The following is a 22,668-nucleotide window of genomic DNA, read 5'->3' on the forward strand; positions in this document are numbered from 1 at the left end:
ACATAAATTTCGTTTCACGTCCATGTATTAAAGATGCTGAGAAGTTTCGTGACGTTTCAGCTGTCACTTAGGCACAAAAACTGGAGTTTTCTCTTGGGAAACCTCCTGCGGCCGTTGCGAAATATGCCAAGAATACGAGAGCGTTGCGTACCCGGCTTCCAGGAACTTTTAACTGTATATTTCTTATATCTGTACTAATATGATGAGGCATATACATATACAATTCGTGGTTAGATGTACTGTATACTATAACATTTTATTTATAGATACTGAAAGAATCTTAATTTTATAATTAAAGTCGCGTGGATGTAATTTTAAGGGAGATGTCATGTTTGTATGTGGCGATATAGGATGAAGACGACCTAGTAATGTTTATCATTTATAACAGTTAATTATACTCGATTGAAACAGAAAAATAAACTGATATTGCTGAAATTAATCACTCCAGTAAGTAGTGGGAGCAGTATTATTATTTTATAAAATATTGTTTAGGGACTCAATATTTATGATAGCATCGCGGTTTTAAAGGTTTAAAAAGATGTTAAGTTTAGAAACAGCTGTCACGTAGGCACAAAACTGTTCGTTTTTTTTGGAAAACCTTCCGACACTGTAATGAGATATGCCCAAAATACGGAGTGAATAATTATATAAGGCAGAGAAAATGTAAAAATTAATACTTATTGTAATTATTTAACAAACAAAAATCTTCTTGTGATTCTTTGATCAATATTTCGATTTTTTAATTTTATATTTTGGTAAAATAATGTTCTTTGTAATACAACTATTTGAGATGGTTATCCGTACTGTTTACTGGAATCGAATGTTAGATGAATATCTTCGTAGAAATGATTATTTTCCGAAATATATACTTACATGATACGAAACATATCTCATTAAATAAATAAGAAACGTTTTCATGGCCACTTCTCATCACATATCGAAATATCTCGAGATTCAATCACAGATAGTGGATGGGAGCCGACGGTTGTCATAAAAATTTGGTGTCCCGTCATTTACTCTCTTATCATTTCTTCAGTGACAAAAATGTGCTCGTAAAATAGAAAGTGAAATCTGTAGAAAATCAATTCATCATTACCATCATCTAACTTTTTGTCTAATTTCAGAGATTTTATGGAATTAGTATTTTAGTATCATTGATCGAATTTAAAAATTATTGGGATTATTTTTCCGACCCAAATATCGACCAATAGAATTGCACCATTCGACGTCACGTGGTACAACCTACATGGTATTATACTGATAATTTTTTGAAAATTTTCTCTGGTCGTTGACGTCAAACTGACAGGTTGAATTCAATTGTGAAATTATTGGCCGACATTTGGGACGGAAAAATAATCCCCCGAATACCACACGAGCTTCAAAATTATCTGGCATTTCCCTCAAGGTTCCCTGCAAACAAATAAAGTCGTCAAGTTTTTCAGGAAAAATCACTCGCGCTTCGCGCTCGTGATTTTTTAACCTTGACTAAAAACTTGACTCCTTCATTTGTTTGCAACGAACCTATCGGAAAATACCCGATAATTTTGAAGCTCTTGTGGTATTATAAGTGAATATTTGAGGTTTTATGATACGTCAAAAAGTTAAAAAATGCAGATATAGAAGGTTCCATGAGTTTTGGATAAACCAACCTTCATACTATACTTGTTCAATGCTAATATGAACCTTTAGAAAAGGTAAGCTTAAAAAGTACAATTTAATAATTGCACGGTTGTCTTGTAACTAGCCTCGAACTCTCACAAATACCGCGGGCCTTTATTAACTGAATAGGCACTTCACAGAAAATTAAATGGTTGCTAATTAATTCCAATCTCTTTCCTTTGTAATGTCTCTTAATCTTCATTCATAGAGTCGATTAACCAACTTAATTAAAGTGATGCGTTTACCTAAAGCAAGACTAAGACGTCGTTGAGTGGATAAGTTTTTAACACTAAGTTTATTAAGAAACTATTACCTTCTAACTTACTAAAATTAACGGGAAGATTAGTTAAGGAACTTTCACTTTGTGTGCAAAGCAAAAATATCTATTACCTAGCTAGGCTCTGAGTGAACGAACAACAATTAAAAATTAACGATCGCTCATCAATTGACATTGATACATATTAATCTACATTACATAATTTTAAAATTAAAATTTTGGATTGGTTGTCGTTAGACAGATGTCCTAAGATTCATACAGAGAAAATAATTCTTCAAGAAAAATTAATTAGCTGGTAATAAAATGTAATCTCTCTATTTTCTTGCTATGATTGTCACCGTGCATACAAAAGATTTAATCCTTATCCTTTGAGAATACAGTAATTGGAAGGGATTTAATTTCGCGTTAACAATGAACGCACTGCGGGGCTTCATTATATCGTTTTATATTTCCTTCTTAGATTTAAGATAAGATATTATATAACATCGTATTAATTGCCAGTAAACAGGCTTTTAAATTTTTGATGTTAATATAAATATCGAATGATATATTATTATTTAAGATTGATTAAATAAATAACAATTTCAGTCAAATATTAGTCGAGGAAATGATCATCTCTTAAAAAGAAATACTTAATTCGATTGATAGAATTATATGATACGATATCAGTTAAAATATCATATGAAATGATCAGAATATTATTATTCATAACTCGAGCAGAATATACCTACTTTTAACAATGGCTTATTAGGACTTAGCAATTGTTAAAATTTGTATAGAAAAGTTTCTTGAATAACATTATTTTACGTGCCTATTGTTTATTGTGTGTGATATAACTTTAAAAGAACCAATTTCAGGCATCTGTTCACAAATTATCTATACACAAATTTTGAAAGGATTTGGCCATAAGCTTCGATAAAAAAAATAGAAATATATAGATAAAATAGAGTTACCAATTAACAAATCATTCTTTCCATTCATATATTATCTTGTTACAAGACGCGAACTGTTTTGAGTTCGCTCAAAAATAATTTAATGCCGGCCGCGGCATCGTGAAACGTTTCAAATAAATAACTGAAAACTTTTTCAATTTCACCCCGACATCCGCAAATTGTGTTTTTCGTTTGAGTAAATCAGAAAATGAATAACAAATTTTAGCTTCTATAATCAAGAGGAAGGGAATTAATTACGTTTTCTTAACCCACTTGAGGCTTCGTCGGCTTATTTGAATACCGATCTCTTTTATAATTAGCAGATCTTATCAAAAAGTTGATTGTTTGTATTTTTCTTGAAATTTCAGTTGGTTACAAACGTTCTTTGACGTTCATGCATAAATAAAGTAATTCAACTCGAGCAAAACCGGGTTAATTTATTATAATAATAAACTAGCGGTCCGCCCCGACTTCGCCCGTGGATTATGTTTACGTTTTCTCTCCATAAGAACAATCCTCGTTTTTTAAGGAATATTACAAAAAAAAAAATTACCGAAATCGGTTCAGCCATTCTCGACTTATGCGCTTACCAACACATTTTGCTGTTCATTTCTATATTATAGAAGATACATTAATTACACGACATAGATATATAAAGAAAACAATTGAGTTAATTAATTGGATTGGAGAGGTCGCTACGCTTGGACAAAAAGGTCTAATTAATTTTTGCTCCATCCATTAAATGATCAAAGTGTATGTGTAATGGAATAAACATTTAGTTAATCATACTGTTATTAATGATCGAAGATCATGCAATCCATACTAATATTATAAATGCGAAAGTAACTCTGTCTGTCTATCTGTTACTCAATCACGCCTTAACTACTGAACCAATTTGCATGGAATTTGGTATAGAGATATTTTGATACCCGAGAAAGGACATAGGATAGGTTTTATCCCGGAAATCGTACGGGAACGGGTTTTTCTTTGAAAACGCGGGCGAAGCCGTGGCGGAAAGCTAGTATAATATACTTATATGACAATTTAGTATCTCATAAAAAGAGCATAACGATTTTATACCAGTATTATTTGTCATATACCATTTTGTACCGGGACGAAATCAAACAATAATCAGAAATGACAAAACAATATGGAGATAATCGGACCCACAGGAGGAGGCTGTGTCCAGTTTTGAATATTCATCAGCAATAAATTCAATTTTCATCGACAATTTTCATTCGGTTTTGATTTTGGTTCATTTGCTAGCTTTCACATGATTTATCTCAAATTCGTATTTGTACAGAGAGACGAGGAATTTAGTCTTGTCAACATTTAGGCTATTTATACTTGCTTTATTAATGGCGTCAGTTACTAATTTTTAAATTTAATATTTGCTGACAAAATAATATTGTTTGAAATAGGTAAGGAAACAAAATGAATAAATAAAGATGTACATAAGTGTATAAAAATCGGTCACAAACGTATTTTGTGCCATTCCCTATTTTTATCGTTCCAAGGATTTATGAAAAGGAAACGGTTATAAGTAAATCATGGCGGTCTTTTGGCGCGTTTTTACTTTTTCCCTATAGGGCAAGGAAAGATAATTTTTTGTTTACTCCGTTGAACTAAAGGGAGGAAAATGACTGATATTTGTATTCTATTTCCGTGTTATATAGAATTGATAAAAGTATTATATCTAATAATGTTGAAATAAATACACATTTTTCATAATTTCGTCGAATAATTGTTTATACAATTATTTAAATTATGGGACTAAGGTTACTTTGAAAATTTGAAAGACGCGCAAGGACACGCGTTTGGAGTAAATTTCTTTTTTTAGTACATGAACAATCAAGTATTACCTATCTACTAAGATTTAATCCTAAATAATAATTTTGTTAATATCAAAGTATTTACATGAAATTTATAAATATTTTACGAAAGCTATAAGTCTAAACTGTCTTTCACTTAACGCTCACGACGCCTTGACCAATTAGGTCATTCACGACTTGGCGCTAAAATAAAAGACGCGATTTATAATCCTGCACTTTATTTTTATTTAACTCAACTTTTCAAGTTTAAAAATTGTAATTTTTATTGAAATAAATTAAAATTAAATGTTATAGTAGTTAAAAGAAGATTTTAAAAGTCAACTAAAATAATTTATATTCTATCTATTTTCCTAAAAGATAAAAATTGCGAAGTGTGTATATTATAAAATTCCGTTTCATTCATTCATTTATTCATTATAAAATTCCGTTTTAATTTCACCTATATCAAATGTGTTATAGGTGAAATTAAAAAAAAGATAAGTATTGTATTTTAACGTCCTTAATGTGCGTTATTTGTTTTTAGTTACATTCAATAATTCAGTACAATATTCAAAATTTGAAATGTAAAAATACATATTTTACCAGATATTAGATTTCATTCAAATAAAAGGTACATTCCATACGTTATCAATTTTCCGTACAATTTATTAAAGCATCCAGCGAATGATTACACTATAGCAGCAATTTCAACATAAAATAATTTCGCATATCAATCATTTCATAGAACCTTCTCAAAGAGCTTTCGAGTTCGTTAAAATACCTATTTCATAATGAAACTGGGATTGGAAATGCTAGACGAGTTACTGTTTAATAACTGTAATATAATATCAATAATTTTAAACATTCGAAATAAGTTTTATGCACGCTCTTTCGCCCTTACAAGTTCATGAAATACGAAGATAATTAATGTGGTAAAGTATAAAATAAATAGGTAAATTTTACCCGATGTGCTCTGCTCCTGTTAGTCTTAGCGTAATGATACATTATTAGAGCGTATATTCTTCCTAGATACGAACTACCTAACTCTGAAAGAATTTTTCAAATCGGACCAGTAGTTCCAGAGATTAGCGCGTTTTACCAAATAAACAAAGTAACTCTTCAACTTCATAATATTTGTGTAGAAGTCTCTTACAAAATTGAGTCCATTTTTTTGTTACGCCAGTATTTTTTATATTTCTTCTACAAATTTATTAAAGCAAAGCAGGGAAAAGTCCCCGCTTCGTTACAAGGACGTCATTTAGAGTTTCATTCGTGTTAGATGTACCTTCAGTGAAAGTTAGATGTAAAAACCACTTCTTTAACAGCCAACAAAACTAAGTTGTGTGACAAATGTTCCCTGTAAGTTTAAACGATGCGGGACTCCGTTTGAGCTTCGCAAAGCCGGATTTGAGAACCGCTCCAAATTAGCTTTTTACAAATTATGACGTCATCCTAATACCTATTTAATTCACATCGTCTTCGACATCAAAGGAAAGCTTAAAAAGGTTTTTACGGTTTCGAGCAAAAATAACTTGTTTCCAATCAGATTACAGGATTTGTTGGACAAAAATTCCCTTTATTCCATTTGTGTAATTCCAGTATTAGGGTTTTGTTAAACATTTTAAAGAACGCAATGTTACGCAGCTTTAGTGATAAAATACATGGGCGTGCTTGTTGTTTTTCCTTTTTTAATTTTTTTTATAAAAAAAAACAAAACAAATACTATAAATATTATTATCTAGTATGTCTTTTCCTCTTAAGGGACTGAAGCATTTTACGTCTATTTAACTCGTTAAGAATTCGTTAATTAACGTGCAAGTGGCAATAAATATTTTGTGTTGATTCAGATAAAATATATATTTTTTAATTTTCACGAAGAACGAACGAACTTTGAACGGATGGAAGAACGTAATATTTGGCATTTTTTATTATTAAATATCAAAATTACGCTCATATTTTATTAACACAAAACCTTTCATGGGAAAACAAAACAAAAATAGTAACTTTTTATAACAGTTCCAGATTTTTCTCAGAATCTCCAAAAATATACTTACAAGATACCTATTTGTTTTACATATTTATTTAATAACCTTCATAAAAAATAACGGGAACGGTCCTTAAAAATAAGCAGTTCAATTATATCTACATACACGTAAATATACATTATAAAAACATTATAACGAGTATAACGTATAAGAAATCATATAAATAGGATAAGGAAAATGGTATTACGCGGTTTTGTACTGCAAAAATGAATTTGCGGTTTACATTTGTAGCAAGATAAAAAGTTTGGGAAATTTGCCACTTTTTCTTCATAGAATGTACTAAATAGAACTTTTGTATTCGCGTTAGAAATAATTATTGTTGTGATAAAAGTTTCGTAATTTTAATTTAAAAAATAGAAATTGTCAAGCTGTGGGTTACTTATTTACAAAGACCTTTGACAAAGTGAATGCGAAATGTATTAAATTATATTATGTATTGTCCAATGTAATAAATATTCCGTAAAAGAGGTCACATCGCTTTGCCTTACGCAAAAGGCACATTTACCCTGTAATTTAGTTTGAATATAGGTTTTTTTCTTTGACACAAAGAACTGCCACGTAATTGTTGTGGCGGTTACAATGTGTTATTATCGTTTTTACGAAGTTTATTATTATGAAAATTCATTTTACATTTTACTCAGTTCAAATTATATTTTCTAGCTGATCTGTACAGACAGCTCTATTTTTCATTTAAATGTAGGTATGTGTATTTTTTAATACCTAATTCTTTTATTATGAGAAAAAAATTACATAACGAAAAAGGAATAAAATATATTTTAATTTCTAAATAAAAAGAAGAAACGCACAAGGATATTTGAAAGCATCTGCAGTTCTACGAAATATCTTCCAGCTGCAAAACAGATACAGAGACTGGGCGCTGAACTACGGGCTACGGCAGTTCGTAGTCGATTAACGTAGCAAGCGGACGTACGTAGCGATCCGTAGAACCGGCTACGCCACCGCGTTATGTTCGATCGTGCACTATACGCAAAAAGTAAACAAAAAGTGATATGAGTTGTGCGTCCCCAAGCGCAGTGTTGCGATTGACTTTATTAATATTGACATTCATTGTATCGTGCGCTTTCATCGCCAGTGTCGTGTGGTTATTACGGACTAACAGTTCAAGCGGTCAATATGAGAATTATTACTTGTCGAGAATTAATATAAGCGTGCGAGCGGAGGGCGATAATATTTCCGCGCCACCGCCTCCAGACCATTATAAAGATCTGATTAAAGTAGAGATAGCGATGAGACGCGTCGAGGAGAACAGTAGGAGGTTGAAGGAATACACTAAGTCATTGTTGTGGGATAATAAAGACAAGTCACTGTGGTGTGTTTTGTTCAAAGACAGTGATAAAGCCGCGGATAAACCAACGTCTCCAGAGCGGAATAGGCATTCTGTTGATGAAGATTACATCCGGATTCTGAGGGAACAAAAAATGAGGGAAACCGTTATTCATCTGAGACACCACGGATTTCATCATCGACGACGTCCCGATATGATGCCGAACATACCATATAGTAAATAAAATCAAAGCTGTATATAATCAATAATGTTTAACTGTACATGTATTTAGGGATAATGTAAAGTATATCGTGTAAATATATTTTTATATAAGTGTATATAGAGCACAGTTTACGAAGCACTATTTGTTGACTACAGACAATACTTGAATAAATCATCAGAAATTTATTCGGTGCTTTTATTTAAATTCATTATCAAAGAATATAATAAGGTGTAGGATACCTTCAGAACCTTCTAAATTATAGTGTCGTGTGTAATAATTGTAGCTTGTGACTGTTAAAATTTTATTCTGACACTCTACTAATTAAAACTTGTTACCTACCTTAATTATTACATAATAAAGTTTCTGGAAGATAATTATAAAGTACACTAAATTTATAACTAAATGTAACAAATATAGGTACATGAGCTTATAATGGATTGTCAAAAACTGAAAATGTTTTGAGTGTTTTTTATTACATCAAAAATGTATAGTTTCTTTGTGTTAAATCAGAGACACTATAATTCTAAAAAGTAAAAAATTACGTTATACACAATTATATCGGAAATTAGTGATTGTTCTCAGTACTAATTGCATTCTATCAAAAGATACATGCCTTAAGGTTGGTCTCATAATTAAGATATCATGTTGTTTGTCAAGCGTAAAATAAAACAATTTGCACTTATTCTAATTTAGAAATCCGATGAAATATGAATATTAGAATCCAATGCATGTTAAGAACAAAGAGAGATTCAAGCGACATTTATCTTATGTTGAGATATTTGTCTGTTTCTGCAGTGATAAGCCAACTGGATATTTATTGGCTGTCGTCGTCGAATGGGGGGTGACAGAGGTCAGCCTGAAACTGAAGCGATAAGGACAGTATTTGAGCATTTTGAGGATAAAATCTTTTGCATGCGAATGGTGACTTCATAGTTTAAAGGAAGATATGTTCTTGACATCTAATTGGTAGTGATAATCTTTCCTTTAACCTTTTAGTTATATAATTATATTTTGGGAAGTTGTGTGAGACTTTTTATTTCCAGGAATTTTTATTCACATATCTTTAAGAAGTAAATAGCGAATAGTGCACCTTAAACTATAGGTAACTATCCTTTTGTCTTTATGTTGTAATAACCTCTTCCTCTATTTAAATACTAATAATGTCAAGTATCACATTTCATCTCTTTGAATAATACATAATTTCTTCAATATTTTCGGTAAAACTAAGTTTAATGAAATACGTAATTGTAAACCAATTTATTACATAATGAATGTCCAGTTGAAAATTCAAATATATTTATTTATTATTTATTTATTTTATTATCATTGTATACACTAATTGATGTTATTTCAATTTATTCGTAATGAGCTTATACCATATTATGTCCAAAAACATGATTGTATTACATAATCTTCTATAATAAAAATGAAATGAATTTTTGCTTGATAGCCACATATAAAGTTTTGTCTTAAATTGTTTTGCGTCCAATTTCTTTAAATCGTCTGGAATATTATTATATATTTTAACACACATAGCATGGCAGTTTTTTGAGTACAAAGATGTTCTAGGCTTATGGTCAAGTATCAGTCTGTTGGGCTGACGCATATTACCGTACATTTCTTGAGCCGTGGTAAATAATTTTTGATTATTTTTAACAAATTTGCAAATTTCAAATATGTAAAAAAAAATTCATATAAAACACCCTTCTTCTAATTCTTTAATAGTCTTTACATCAAGTATCATCATCATCAATGACTTCAAATTCAGTATGTAAGTATAATTATCAGCTATCAAGTATATAAGAAAGTCTTCGGACTAAAATTGAAATGAAATACATCATTAGGACGCCTTCTTGACAGTGGATGTATTCATGCTCAAACTACATAAGATATGGTTATTAGAAACGATTTAAATAATATATTAATATTAGGTATATTATTTAATTCAAAAGCAACTTTATATTTTAACCGTCGCAATTCTAAATTATTTACTATACTATTTACCATATCGTGTAATCGTGTATAAGTATGCAAATTTATCACAATGTAAACTTTTTATTACCGTTGTTAATCATAATGTCGTTAAGGTACCCCTCGTCTAGACAGCTAACAAATTCCTGACACATACATAACGAGTCAATTAGGTGACGAGACATGAGCACACAGAATATATGATTGAGGTCTCTGTTGACGGATTCATATTGATTGCTCTTAATTTTTCGCTTTATAGGTATCAAAAAGCGAATTAGGAACAATTTTCCACAACACAGACAACAGTTAATGAGTCAAGTTTCAAGATATGCAAAGTCTTCATTGGTTTGCAGCTACATCTGTGGGATGAAAATATTTAAATAGTTAACTTCCAGACGAAATGTTTTTTATGTTTATTTGAACATCTTTAAGCTGGATTAGTGTTGTAATATACATCAGAAATTATATTTAGAACCACCAATTGAAAGTGTTTTAAATACAACTAGAATAGGCTCTTTTATTGTTGTAAAGGCGAAAAAATAATAAGTTTTAAAATGGGTTTATACAACATAAATACGTTCGTTTATATTACACAGTCGAACAGTCGAAACGCTAACATTTCAAATACAACCGAATTCAGCCGTCTATCCTACTGAAAACCAAATGCTCATCGCGTCAGCTTATGCTAACTATTAGCGTCAAGCTCTTGCAACCAAAACACGCGCGTCAAACACTGGGAATAATAAATGGCTTATAAAAGGTTTATTTAAGCTCAATGTTTGATTTGAAATTGTAAGTTTTGAAGCTGATTCTTTAAAAAAATTCTCCACTTAAAATATACTTAAATTTTATACAATTCAATAACTTTCCCTTTGATCATTTATTTTCTTTAACAACCCACAAATATTTAAGAAAAAATAAATATCACAATGTATCTATCTAACTTGTTTATTTATTACCTGTGATTTAGTATCAAGCAAATTTGATTAAGCATTTAATAGATTGTTTAAATAAATGGGAATAAAAAACTTGAAGACGTGACAAAGGTTCTTCAAAAAGGCAGTGCTTGACAACCTTTTAATTACCAATCGTAAAATGTTGTATTCATTATTTAACAGTTCCTAGTACGAGAACGTGATCTAATCGTATCCAAGGCAATAAGCTCATTTGTACTTCCATCACGTACTGTGTATTGCGTCGCAGTATGTTATATATTACTGAGCTGTCGCCATGTCGCCTAAAAGTAGTTTTTAATACGTCTCCAATATATGAAAGAATTTTTCAATGACTACTGCATGGTCGGTATTGAGTGCGATATTTGTTTGTGTAAATAATTGAAAAACTTCGTGACGATCTTTGGCAGTTAATACAGCCATACAGGATGGTTACCGTTTAGAACTTACGGACGTTACATTTTTAAAGAAATATTGATTCCTAAATCTGTTCCTATAACACTTTTCGAAATACTAACACAATTTAATATGTATGGGTGTCATGTTACGAACTGTTATAAAATAGAAAACCTCATGGGACAACTCTGGTCGGGTTGCTACTGTAAAACTACGCTTTTATTCTATAAATACCAAAGCACTACGGTCGGGTCTGTTATACAAAGATTCATAGATAGTAACACAATTATACAGCTGCTCCGAGTGGGTTCCACTATAAAATTTTACGTTCGATAATTTAATTAATATTCCAGCTAATGCGATTGACGTTTCAAGTGCCTTGGCGTTTGAATGATGGATGGTTCGTTAATACAAAGTAAATGAACCTCTTTTAAAAAGCGAGGGCGGGAGCCGAGAAATGTCCCGGCGTGACTGGGCGCTGGTGTCAGGAAGTGTGCGGGGTCTAATTATGCTTTTATTATAATTTATGGCACGTAACTTGAAAGCCTTTTAAGTGGAGTTAACTGTAAGGAATACTTATTATGATTTTACTAAATGTAGGCTGTTTTCAGGTGAGTTGAATGGCTGTGAATGAAATTTTGTTACCTTAAAGTTGAAGATTACTTTATGTAGATTCTTTATTAGTTTATTCGCTTTTTATTCAATGGTATTTAATATAATTAGAAAATTTATGAAAATTTTCAGAATACTAACTACATAGACTATTAATTTTTTTTTTATAAAACACGAAGAAGGCAATATAGAAAGTTGACGACGCGCGACGTACGAATTTTATCATAAAAGAAGTGCATTCTATTAAATTTATAACTTTCAGTATCTATTTAAATAAAGCAAGCTATCTTCACTTCTACATTTTATTTCTTTGAACTATAACTTCTACGAATGTTTCTATCGCCTCCAAACAAACATTACATAAATCGTATTAACAATTAACGTTCATTAAACCCCAAACTAGCATTATTTATTCCAACTCCAATGATCATACGTCGTTTAGTTGGACCGTTGCTTGTTATTTAGTGTAAATGGTATGTAGTTATTGTGTGTTTGCAGGTGCCCCTCAAATTGCCAGATCCCGCCTTCCTGTCCCAAATACGACTGTCAGACCCTTGTCACGTTCTAATTATACATTACCACTTTCATTTGCTGCCTTCGAATGCTCTGCAGAATACTTCTGGACGTTTGCAGCGTTTTTTTGATTGACGTTACGATTAAGGGATGGTTTTGATTTACCTGGTTGGAGTGGGATGTTTTTGTTCTTTGTTTGATAACTTCTTGTCTATTTGAAGATGTGTTTTGGGTACTTAACAGGTAAATAATATAAATGTAGGTAAATAAAGATAATATGTAATAATTTACAAAACGCCAGCTCTGTTTCTGTGTGTTAAAATTGAATGAGGCTTAATGGCAGTTTGAAAAATTGTGATGGTGCTTTTGATTGGTTTGATTCTTAGTTGTTTATTGCATTTGAAAACAAACACAGACATCTATGTATGTATGTAGACATTATTAATTAAGTAAGTTATATTTCAAAAATTCAAATTATATGAAATTTAGATTCTCTCTCATTGAAACAACTTATATATTATGGCAACTACGGAATTATACGATGGAACTCAGAAATTCAAATCAAAGGGAAATATTTAATAAATTGCAATTGCTTGCTTGAGCTTTGAATCCACAGCGCTACATGCTAATACTGTATGTTATGTGTTTCATATGAAAATTAATTTCTCGAGTTGCATGCTAAATTGTAGCATATAGTAAACTAGTCTAGAAAGCTTAGAGAAATTTTGTTGGTATGTTTATGACCCTGTAGTTAGTGTGATAAAAATATACATATTTGTTTAATGGGCCCCTTTTCACAATGGGCAGCGTTAGGGCGAGTAGAGGCAATCGCGAAAGTGTAGAGGGCCTAAATGTCTATGATCAGCGGTCATTGTAATTTTTTTTCATATTCGTCGTTATGGAGGCAAACAACGACGATTATTTGTTGGCCCAACGCTGTCCATTGTGTAGAGAGCCGATGTCAAAAATATCCATATTTGTTTTACAGCAGAAATACACGTGCTAGCAATTGACACAAATATTGGTCTCTGACACCCACAGCAATTTGGAAATATCTTTCTCTACCGTTTTATTTATTTTCCATGTATTTTAATGATACACGACAGCAATTAATGCCCATAAAATAGAGGTATATTTTTACGGTTGATAAATATTTTTATAGACGTAGAGTATATGGAAATCATGTGATTAGATGTATATTAAAAATATATTTAATGTTCAGTAAATGGATTTCTTATTAAAAAATGTATTTTAAACTTTCAGGTCAAGAACAAAAATTTGCTTTACGAAATGCTATATTTCTAGATGGGGAGTAATCCTTTCTCTTAGTACAGTATGTGGCACAAAGTCTATGGAGTAAGGTACCATGTAAGTATGTATGCGTTTAATAAAACTAACTAGAGTTTTTATTTATGATACGTAACGTTCTTGTTGAATTAATTTTTTCAAATTATACGAAGATAACAATTACGTAACATGCATTGAATTATATAGAGGTGGAGCTGCGTAATAAGCGCTAACATACGTGTTTTTGTAAGAATATTAATTGTTGGATATATTTATTGCTTTAAAATTTTGTTGTTGTTGTTTTTTTTAAGTATTCGAAAAGTTCCAACTAGTATCTACATTTTTACTTTGTCTCTGGATTGGTCTCTGGTATAGACTAAATATGAAATTAAATCCAAATTTCTGCACCTGATGGCTTTGATTTCAATCCTATTTGTGAACTTCACCAGGTGTTTTTAATACTACCAAACTAAAGCAGAGCAATCGCTTATAATGTTAACAACATAACATACTCCTAGTTGTTTATATTACTAGAAACATATTTAACTACAGAATAAAATAAAAATTTCTTAAGTGTTTTACAAATTGCTTCAATTCGGTTTCAATTACAAAACTCGTCAATATTAATTTCTAAATCTTAAGAACAATGCTATTACTCCGTTCAACACGAAAGATTAATATTTTCGCCATTGTTATAAGTTTGGGAATGAACAACTTGTGTTTTAATTGAATTCATCGACAAATTGTTTGATTTTAGCAACACCATAGTAAAGTAATTATTTGGCTATCCTTTTTGATTGAATATTATATTCGCACTTTTGAGAGAATTGAGAGTTATAGGTAGGTATATCATCCGCGAAGAAATAAAGTAAAAAAAAATGAAAGTAAGAAGTAAGTGTTATTTATAACTACTATTACTAAACAATTCCTTATTTATCCTCATTTAATCTTATATAAACAAGAACAATGAAACTTTTACGTATTTTAATTATCCCATACAATATCAATCACAATACAGGGGTGACTTTAATAAATAGCATCCGTGAACAAAGCAGGGAGCATGTTGTTCCATTGTATTTTCCAATTTACCGAGCCATTTTTCGTCTCCCAAACACCCTACCTGCGGCTAATAATTTAGTGCAGTGTAACTATCTAAGGGGTGTTGCAAGTAATAGCTCCAATCTGAACTCTCTCCGAATTTCCCTAGAGGCTGTCAACTTTAACACTGCTTTGGAAATTGGGGCCAGTATAAGATAAATATTTCATAATTAAGTTTTTATAAGCTTTTTGCGTCGAAATTTAATTTGAACTATACTTTGGCGATCGTCCAACCTATGCAGATTTCGCTTACGAGACGTGAGGGGTCAAGCTTTAGCTACTTACCGTAGAATGGAAAAAAGTAGTTTAAAATTTGTGGCTGATTAAAATTATCATTTTTTTGTACGTTATGTTATGTATAATAGAAAATGCATTATAACATACACAGGTTTATATTGAACTTACACTGCTCAAAAGTACTTGACTGTCGACTTACTTCAACTGTAGGTACTTTTAGAAGCTTAGCTCTTTTAAATAATTGTTCTTATTCATATAAAATTTATGCCACCGTTTCAGAAAAGTCACCAAAAATATATCCAATAACAATATATTTTGCCATTTGACTAATTTTATTGCAAATTTTAGTTTAAGTGCAGCGACACGGTTCAAAACAATAAAAAGTCAACTTTAAGGGCAAGCTCCCTAAATTTTATGTGAATTTGCATTAATATTCTGAAACAGTCACACATACAATCAAAATGGAAATTTAGTATATGATTTATTGGGTCTTTTTCTTTCGATGTACAAGACAGAAACATAATTGTAACATTTTCGCTCGATTCAATTTTTATTCAAAAATGATGCCTTTTTTAAGGATTATTACATTTTTTTTAAGATTTACTTGGACTTTATGTCTAAAATATATGTTAACAGTAAGAAAATAGAGTTTACTATTGAAGACCAAGATATTTTTTCTCTAGATCAATTATTACTTTAGTTATAAACGAAATAAGAATTGAGACTTACTTTTCGAGCTCGAACGCGATCAAAGAGCGCACGCGATATTCAACTTTATTACGGCTGTATTAGCGTCTAGTACCGTAACCGGTCTCTCAGTGCCAGAAATGAGAAAGGGAGCCTCCTCTTAACAGCACTCGATATACCTATTCAAAGAATTGAAAAATATTGTAATTCAAAAACACGTACATCAATTTAAATAAAATAAATGAATATCTGGCAAAGCATTTTCTGTAGGTATTTTGGATTGAATTGTTCAACTAGTTACTAGATATTGTTTTCGAGTTTGAATTCACAATTTAACTCTAGTTGCTTAAATATAGCCCAACTGTTCTTTAAAGATTTTCTCGGAACTATTTTATTTGGAAAGTTCTAGAACGTAAATCGTTTTATATAGTGTATCTACCTTGGATTTACAATTTAGTAATAACTAGTAACTTCTATGAAGACCCTGCTTATTTAATAATTTATCGTCATTTATTTTTCTTATCTCTACTAATAAAAGTAATGGAACAAATTAATAGAATGCATTATACAGGGTGTCCCAAAAAGTAGTGATGGACGGAAGCTGGGAGGTAGAGGACCTAGAGAGCTATCCGAATCACCCCCATGTATGTTATGCGATTTTTCGTATTTTCGGAGTTATGACATTTTTTTCAATTTTTCATCTATCGCTGAGTACGATGAGATTTTTATTTATGGTGACGTGACTTATTGCGCTAGATGCTTGATTTTTTTTTGTGTGGTAAGCTGAAAGATAGGCCAATTCAGTATGGTAACATTTACTATCGTTAGATCTTCGAATGGAATAAAAAAAGAATTAAATGCCAAGAAAGATAAAATTACCCAGTATGTTCACAACTTCAAGGGCCCATAAAAAAATAAAATCACATAAAAAAAGTTTTCCATTTGGCTTTTAAAAACTCGCTCTATCTATCAGGTAGCTACCCTAAAAATTTCATTTTATTATTCAGAAGGCTTCAATCGAAAAATTGAAATCTAAATGTGGTAAGTGCAAAAATTTTATTAACATGATGATCATTAAAACCAAATTAAAACCCATAAATAGGTGTTTAATTACCAGAAATTTTTAAAATAACCCCGCTGTTGCTCAATGCAAGTGCGACATCACCGTAAAAAGTTGTCTTTTAAATGTCTGAATGCCCTTTTATCATTTTTAATGGTTTCTTCTGCTACTATGAATTTCCGGGTTATTTCGTCCAAATTGTAGCATTCTCTCAAGTAGCCGAGGTCTTTTTAGTATCCCCATCGAAACAAATCAATGGGGTTTAGGTCGAGGGACCGTGCAGGCCAGGCTTTAAGGCAGGCGTCACCAGCGCATGCGCAGGCTGCAACGACCAATCCATCTTTCAGGGTATCTTTGCCCTTTAGCCTGGCCTCGACGGTCCCCGGACATAAACCCTATTGATTTTTTTCCGTGGGGATACTACAAAGACGAGAGACTGCCACAATTTGAACGAAATAACCTGGAAATTCATAGTAGCAGAAGAAACCATTAAAAATGATAAAAGGGCATTCAGACATTTAAAAGACAACTTTTTACGGTGATGTCGCACTTGCACTGAGCAATAGCGGGGTCATTTTAAAAATTTCTGGTAATTAAACACCTTGTTATTGGTTTTAATTTGTTTTTATTAATCATCATGTTAATTCAATTTTTGCACTTACCTCATTTAGATTTCAATTTTTCAATTGAAGCCTTCTGAATAATAAAATGAAATTTTCAGGGTAGCTACCTGATAGATAGAGCAAGTTTTTAAAAGCCAAATGGAAAACTTTTTTTATGTGATTTTATTTTTTTACGGGCCCTTGAAGTGGAGAACATACTGGGTAATTTTATCTTTCTTGGCATTTTAATTCTTTTTTTTATTCCATTCAAAGATCTAACGATAGTAAATGTTACCATACTGAATTGGCCTATCTTTCAGCTTAGCACACAAAAAAAATCAAGCACCTTCCGCAATAATTGACGTCACCATGAGTGAAAATATCACCGTACTCGGCGATAGGTGAAAAATTGAAAAAAACGTCATAACTCCGAAAATACGAAAAATCGGATAACATACATGGGGGTGATTCGGATAGCCCTTTAGGTCCTCTACCTCCCAGCTTCCGTTCATCACTACTTTTTGGGACACCCTGTATATTCAAAGCATTTTGTTTCTATTTGAAATTGAAGCTTCATTCTCTTGGGATAGTGATATTGTACACATTACACAATATTATTTATCCTGTCAATTTTCTTAATTGATTAATAGCGTTCAGTACAGATTCATTTCAATAATTAATACAGTTACAGGTACAGGTAAATATTTTATTGGTATAGAAAAATATAAGTTTCGTGATGTGAGGCGATTGAGGCTATAAAATATCCCCCTACCGCTAAATACGGGAAGGCAATAAACCTGTAATTAATATGGCATAGACAAGTCTATTTCTTCTTTCTATGTTGACAGCTCCTTTGACTAGTTTATTATGCAAGGGACATCATTATGTTTCATTGTGTTTTTCCCCATGACAATCCATTTTACCGTTCAATCAATAGTTGCTGGCTAGCCTTTAATTTGCAAAGCTTCGTCGAGTATTCCTTAGCATTATTACAAGCAAAAATAAATTGTACATTTTTATTCTTCATTTGAATTCAATGTGGCAAATTGAATCTATAAGAATAGAACAAAGGTTCACAGTGGTTGAACTTAAGTTCTGATGTTTTCGCTTATAATAAAGAATTCATAGATTTTTAAGAAATATTATGTATTTTATAATAGCGTATATATAAAGCATAATATTTGATCTTTCATTGTTATTTCAAATTATTTTCTATTCATTAACTTTCCAGATTTAAACAGAAACAGACTAAAATATTCGTTATTAATCTACATACAAATCCTAGGTAATACTTACTTTTCTTTTTCGACTTAAATAGTTCTAAATTCTTATCGGTAAATTATTAAAGTGAACAGCTTTAGAATAAATAATAGCTTGGTCTTTCATCGAAGATAAATGATTTTGTAATTTCTCTAAGGGCGTTAAGTCGATGAAGCCATTTTTCCTTAGTGCACTGCTAGAAAATGACGTGAAGATTGATGTTAGAAGTAGCTCTATGAAATGGCGTTCTCAACTTTATATAACATAATATCAATAACTATGTATTTTATAAGCTGAATATATTTTCAATTTAAACATAATTACGTCCCATATTTATTCTTTGTATGTTGTTATTCATTAATTGGAAATTCCCCTTTGATGTGTTTTATAAATTGATTTTTGTATTTTGCTAAAAGTAATTGAAATTAACGTTGCGTCGAGTGCGTGTCGTCGAGGTTCGATAAAATCTGATTAATAAATATTTTGGCTGTAGCCTGTAGGCTTTTAGCTTTTATAGAATTACTAAAAGAATTAAGATCGTTAACTAGAATTATTACTTTGCGGACGTCAACATGAAATACATTTTCAAGGCTGGAAATATTAATTTTGACGACTTTTTTCTCGTCTGAATCGAATTTTATTTATTTACATTATATACATAATTACATACTGATATTATATATATATTATATCTATCATATTAATAGAAATATATCCTTCACATAATATACTCATGTTAAATTTTCATTACATGTAATTCTAGACTGAAACTCCAATAGTCACTTGGGGTCACTGAAAATCAGTGGTGGTAAGGTATTAATCACCTTGCCATCATAAACTGAGTTGGCTCCATTTGTCAGGTCACTCACTGCCACATTACCTACTGTTTCTTAGGAATAAGCTACTTCTTATTCTTATTATTTTTCTTTTATTTGTTTTTCCTTTGTAAATCAATTTGTAATCATGATGTGATTCTGACAATAAATGTGTTTATTATTATTATGTTTCTCATTTCCATAATACTCGGGTACCACCAGAAGGACAGTACCCGGATCTTTGGAAGGCTTACGTGGGGACACGGATCCAACACGCAGAGGCCCTTTCGAGAATTTTAATGTGTTGTGGGACACCAGCCGCAGCCTGCCCATGACTGCACTATAGAGATACAGCCCTGGGCAGTCCGCGGCCGATGTAGGACTATTGCAGGGTATGGAAATTTAATGATTGGGCTATGGATTGGGATGCTAAATGGACTGGTACTGAGGACTATGGGAAAGTATGGCACCTGCCTTTCTACTAAAAGAAAGTAAAAATATGTTGGCAGGTGGTGACTCGCCCTCTCACTGTATGGGCCCCCGAAATAAGTCGCTGCAATAGTGCGACAAGGGGGCAACATATTGTGAGCAGCTAAGGGTGGAGAGGCGTCCCTGGACTTTAAACTACGATCACGCGCTCCCTGAGGGTCCAGCATCACGTGCCCACTCGCCACTTACGCTTCGCATCCACCCTTCGAGCTAAAAGCTCTCGCGACTCCACTCTGGCCGGCCGGTTAAGGCAAGCCAGAGGTGGGGGTCCTGTCCTCATCAGGCTTCACTCCGACCGGCCGGTGAAGGCGAGCCGGAGATGAAGACAGGGGCCTCCCCCGGGAGCACTCGGTTCCCGCGGGGTCGCTACTCCCCGACACCCCGCCACAAGGTGTCCTGCGGGTTGACTGATTGCACGGGTGGAATATCTATTGTCACGTAGACAATAGATATTCCAACCGTGGGCGATGGGTTATTATTATTATTATTAATTTCATAATGTGCTTTCGCGTGTTTTACGGTCAACAAATAACCCAGAAATTGTGTAGGTAAGTACCTAATTTAATTGAAATTTAATATGTTTGGATTTTTTAAAGAGGTATCAAAATACAATTAAATTTAAATATTTTCAAGTTATGATTGTGAAAATCTAAAAATTATTGCGTTAACGAAATCAGGTCAATCAAAAATTTCAACAAAAAATTAATTTAAATTTATACGAGCCTATAAAATAATCAAAGAGTTTGTTCATAATTAAGTTTTGCGTAATGTAGCTTTGTTGTTTCCTTGGATGGACGCTACACAAATTCAATTTCCTAGCACCTAATAAAAATACGGTGAAGAGTTTAATTAAACGCCTTATTTAAATTAACGGGGTTACACAACACCTATTAAAATTCGCCCCCATTTTGACGCAACCCTATTTACTTGAAATTGTATAATAAATATCTTTAAAAGCTTTCTCAAGTTGGTATTTGTACCGATTTGCGAATAACAGCGAAATGCAATTTTGTGTCCATCGCATGAAATTGATAATTACAACGATATTGTTCCTGTGGGCTTTATTTTTGTCTAAGGGTTGTCAATCGTAGAGAATCTGCTTGAATACATTTTTAAGCTCGTAGTTTTATAATTCTATGTTTTTGCACTATACGTACAAAAGTGGATAAACCGAACATAAAATAATGATTTCATGTATGCGCAATGTTGTATTATTCCGCCTTAGTTTTTTTATCGTAGTTAGGCAGACATTTGACCCCAGTCCCACATGATTGAAATTTGAAAGTGGTGACGAGGTCTAAGGTGGTAAGTCACGTCTACCTAGATATCTATTTCTAAGTATTGCTCTGGTGTAATTAGTAAAGTCAACCAATAAATTCAAATATCATCCTTCAATAGATTTTCAAAAAGCAATGCACTTCCAAACAGAATGCACAGACGTAGACTCATAAGAATAAAGAATATTTAGGTTAGATATTACAAGTGGATGTCAAGAATGCTTCGGTTCAAATTGGGTCATACTTGCTACGGCAGGCTACCTTTCGCAAGCAGTATGTTATTTTTATTATTCAATTATTGTTTTTAGTATATAAAGTCTATATTCATATTTCTTATAACCAATCATCGCATATTCATTTCAGGTTGAAGGTTTGTTAAAGAAAATCTAGTACTTAATTTATTTTCAAGGGCGCTCAAGCTTGATCTTATTATTTGAAAAAGATCAACCTACCTAATCAAGAAGTATCTAATCAAGAACAAAAGAAACAGAGTTTTAGTTTAATTAATTTCTATAAAAGTGTGGCGGCCAGCTGAGCGAGCGCATAACGGGACTACGTGCCCTTCACCCCGCGCCCCGCTCCGGCCGCACACGAGAGTTGTCCGCTACGCTTCGCGGCTCGCGAGCCTTCACTCCGCGGCGACCAGCTTTAGACGACGGATGTGCGCTCAGTTTTTCTATCCTATTGAATTTATTGTAACGTGCGAATAAACGCATCTTCGTGGATGTTTTGAGATTTTATTTAAACGCTCCTCAAGCATCCCACATTGGTGACCCCGACTTCAAAAACGTTTTATAATGGAAAAAGAAGACCGATCGGATTTGGAATTGAATAAAGTCGGCGTGCGGCTGCCGCCATTTTGGGCGGATGACCCTGCTTTGTGGTTCGCGCAGGTTGAAGGACAATTCTTTTTAGCTGGAATAACGTCTGATACGACGAAGTTTTACCACATTTCGTCGCAATTAGAACAAAGGTTTGCCCAGGAAGTCAAGGATATAATAAAAAATCCTCCAGCTGAGAATAAATATAATAAACTTAAAACAGAATTAATAAAACGGCTAACGGCGTCACAGGAAAGACGAATACAACAACTTTTGGCTCAAGAGGAATTAGGGGACAGAAAACCGTCACAGTTTCTTCGTCATCTACAGAATTTGGCGGGGCCAGCTGTTCCGGACG

General features: G+C 32.4%; 1 protein-coding gene and 1 long non-coding RNA gene across 2 annotated transcripts in view; one reads left to right on the plus strand and one right to left on the minus strand.

Annotated features, from left to right (window-relative positions):
- LOC149484105 (uncharacterized) overlaps window positions 1–22,668 on the minus strand; it is a 219,251-nt gene that overhangs the window by 168,618 nt on the left and 27,965 nt on the right. The window lies entirely within an intron of this gene.
- On the plus strand, window positions 7,637–8,403 carry LOC149484119 (uncharacterized). The gene has a single exon (XM_089702058.1). It carries the CDS (start codon window positions 7,735–7,737, stop codon window positions 8,251–8,253), a length of 519 nt encoding a protein of 172 aa, XP_089558184.1. The 5' UTR covers window positions 7,637–7,734; the 3' UTR covers window positions 8,254–8,403.

The sequence above is a fragment of the Colias philodice genome, chromosome 12 (genome assembly GCF_061535455.1).
Source record: "Colias philodice isolate Cphi_HAF_F1 chromosome 12, ilColPhil1 Martin Lab GWU primary, whole genome shotgun sequence".
NCBI lineage: Eukaryota > Metazoa > Arthropoda > Insecta > Lepidoptera > Pieridae > Colias > Colias philodice.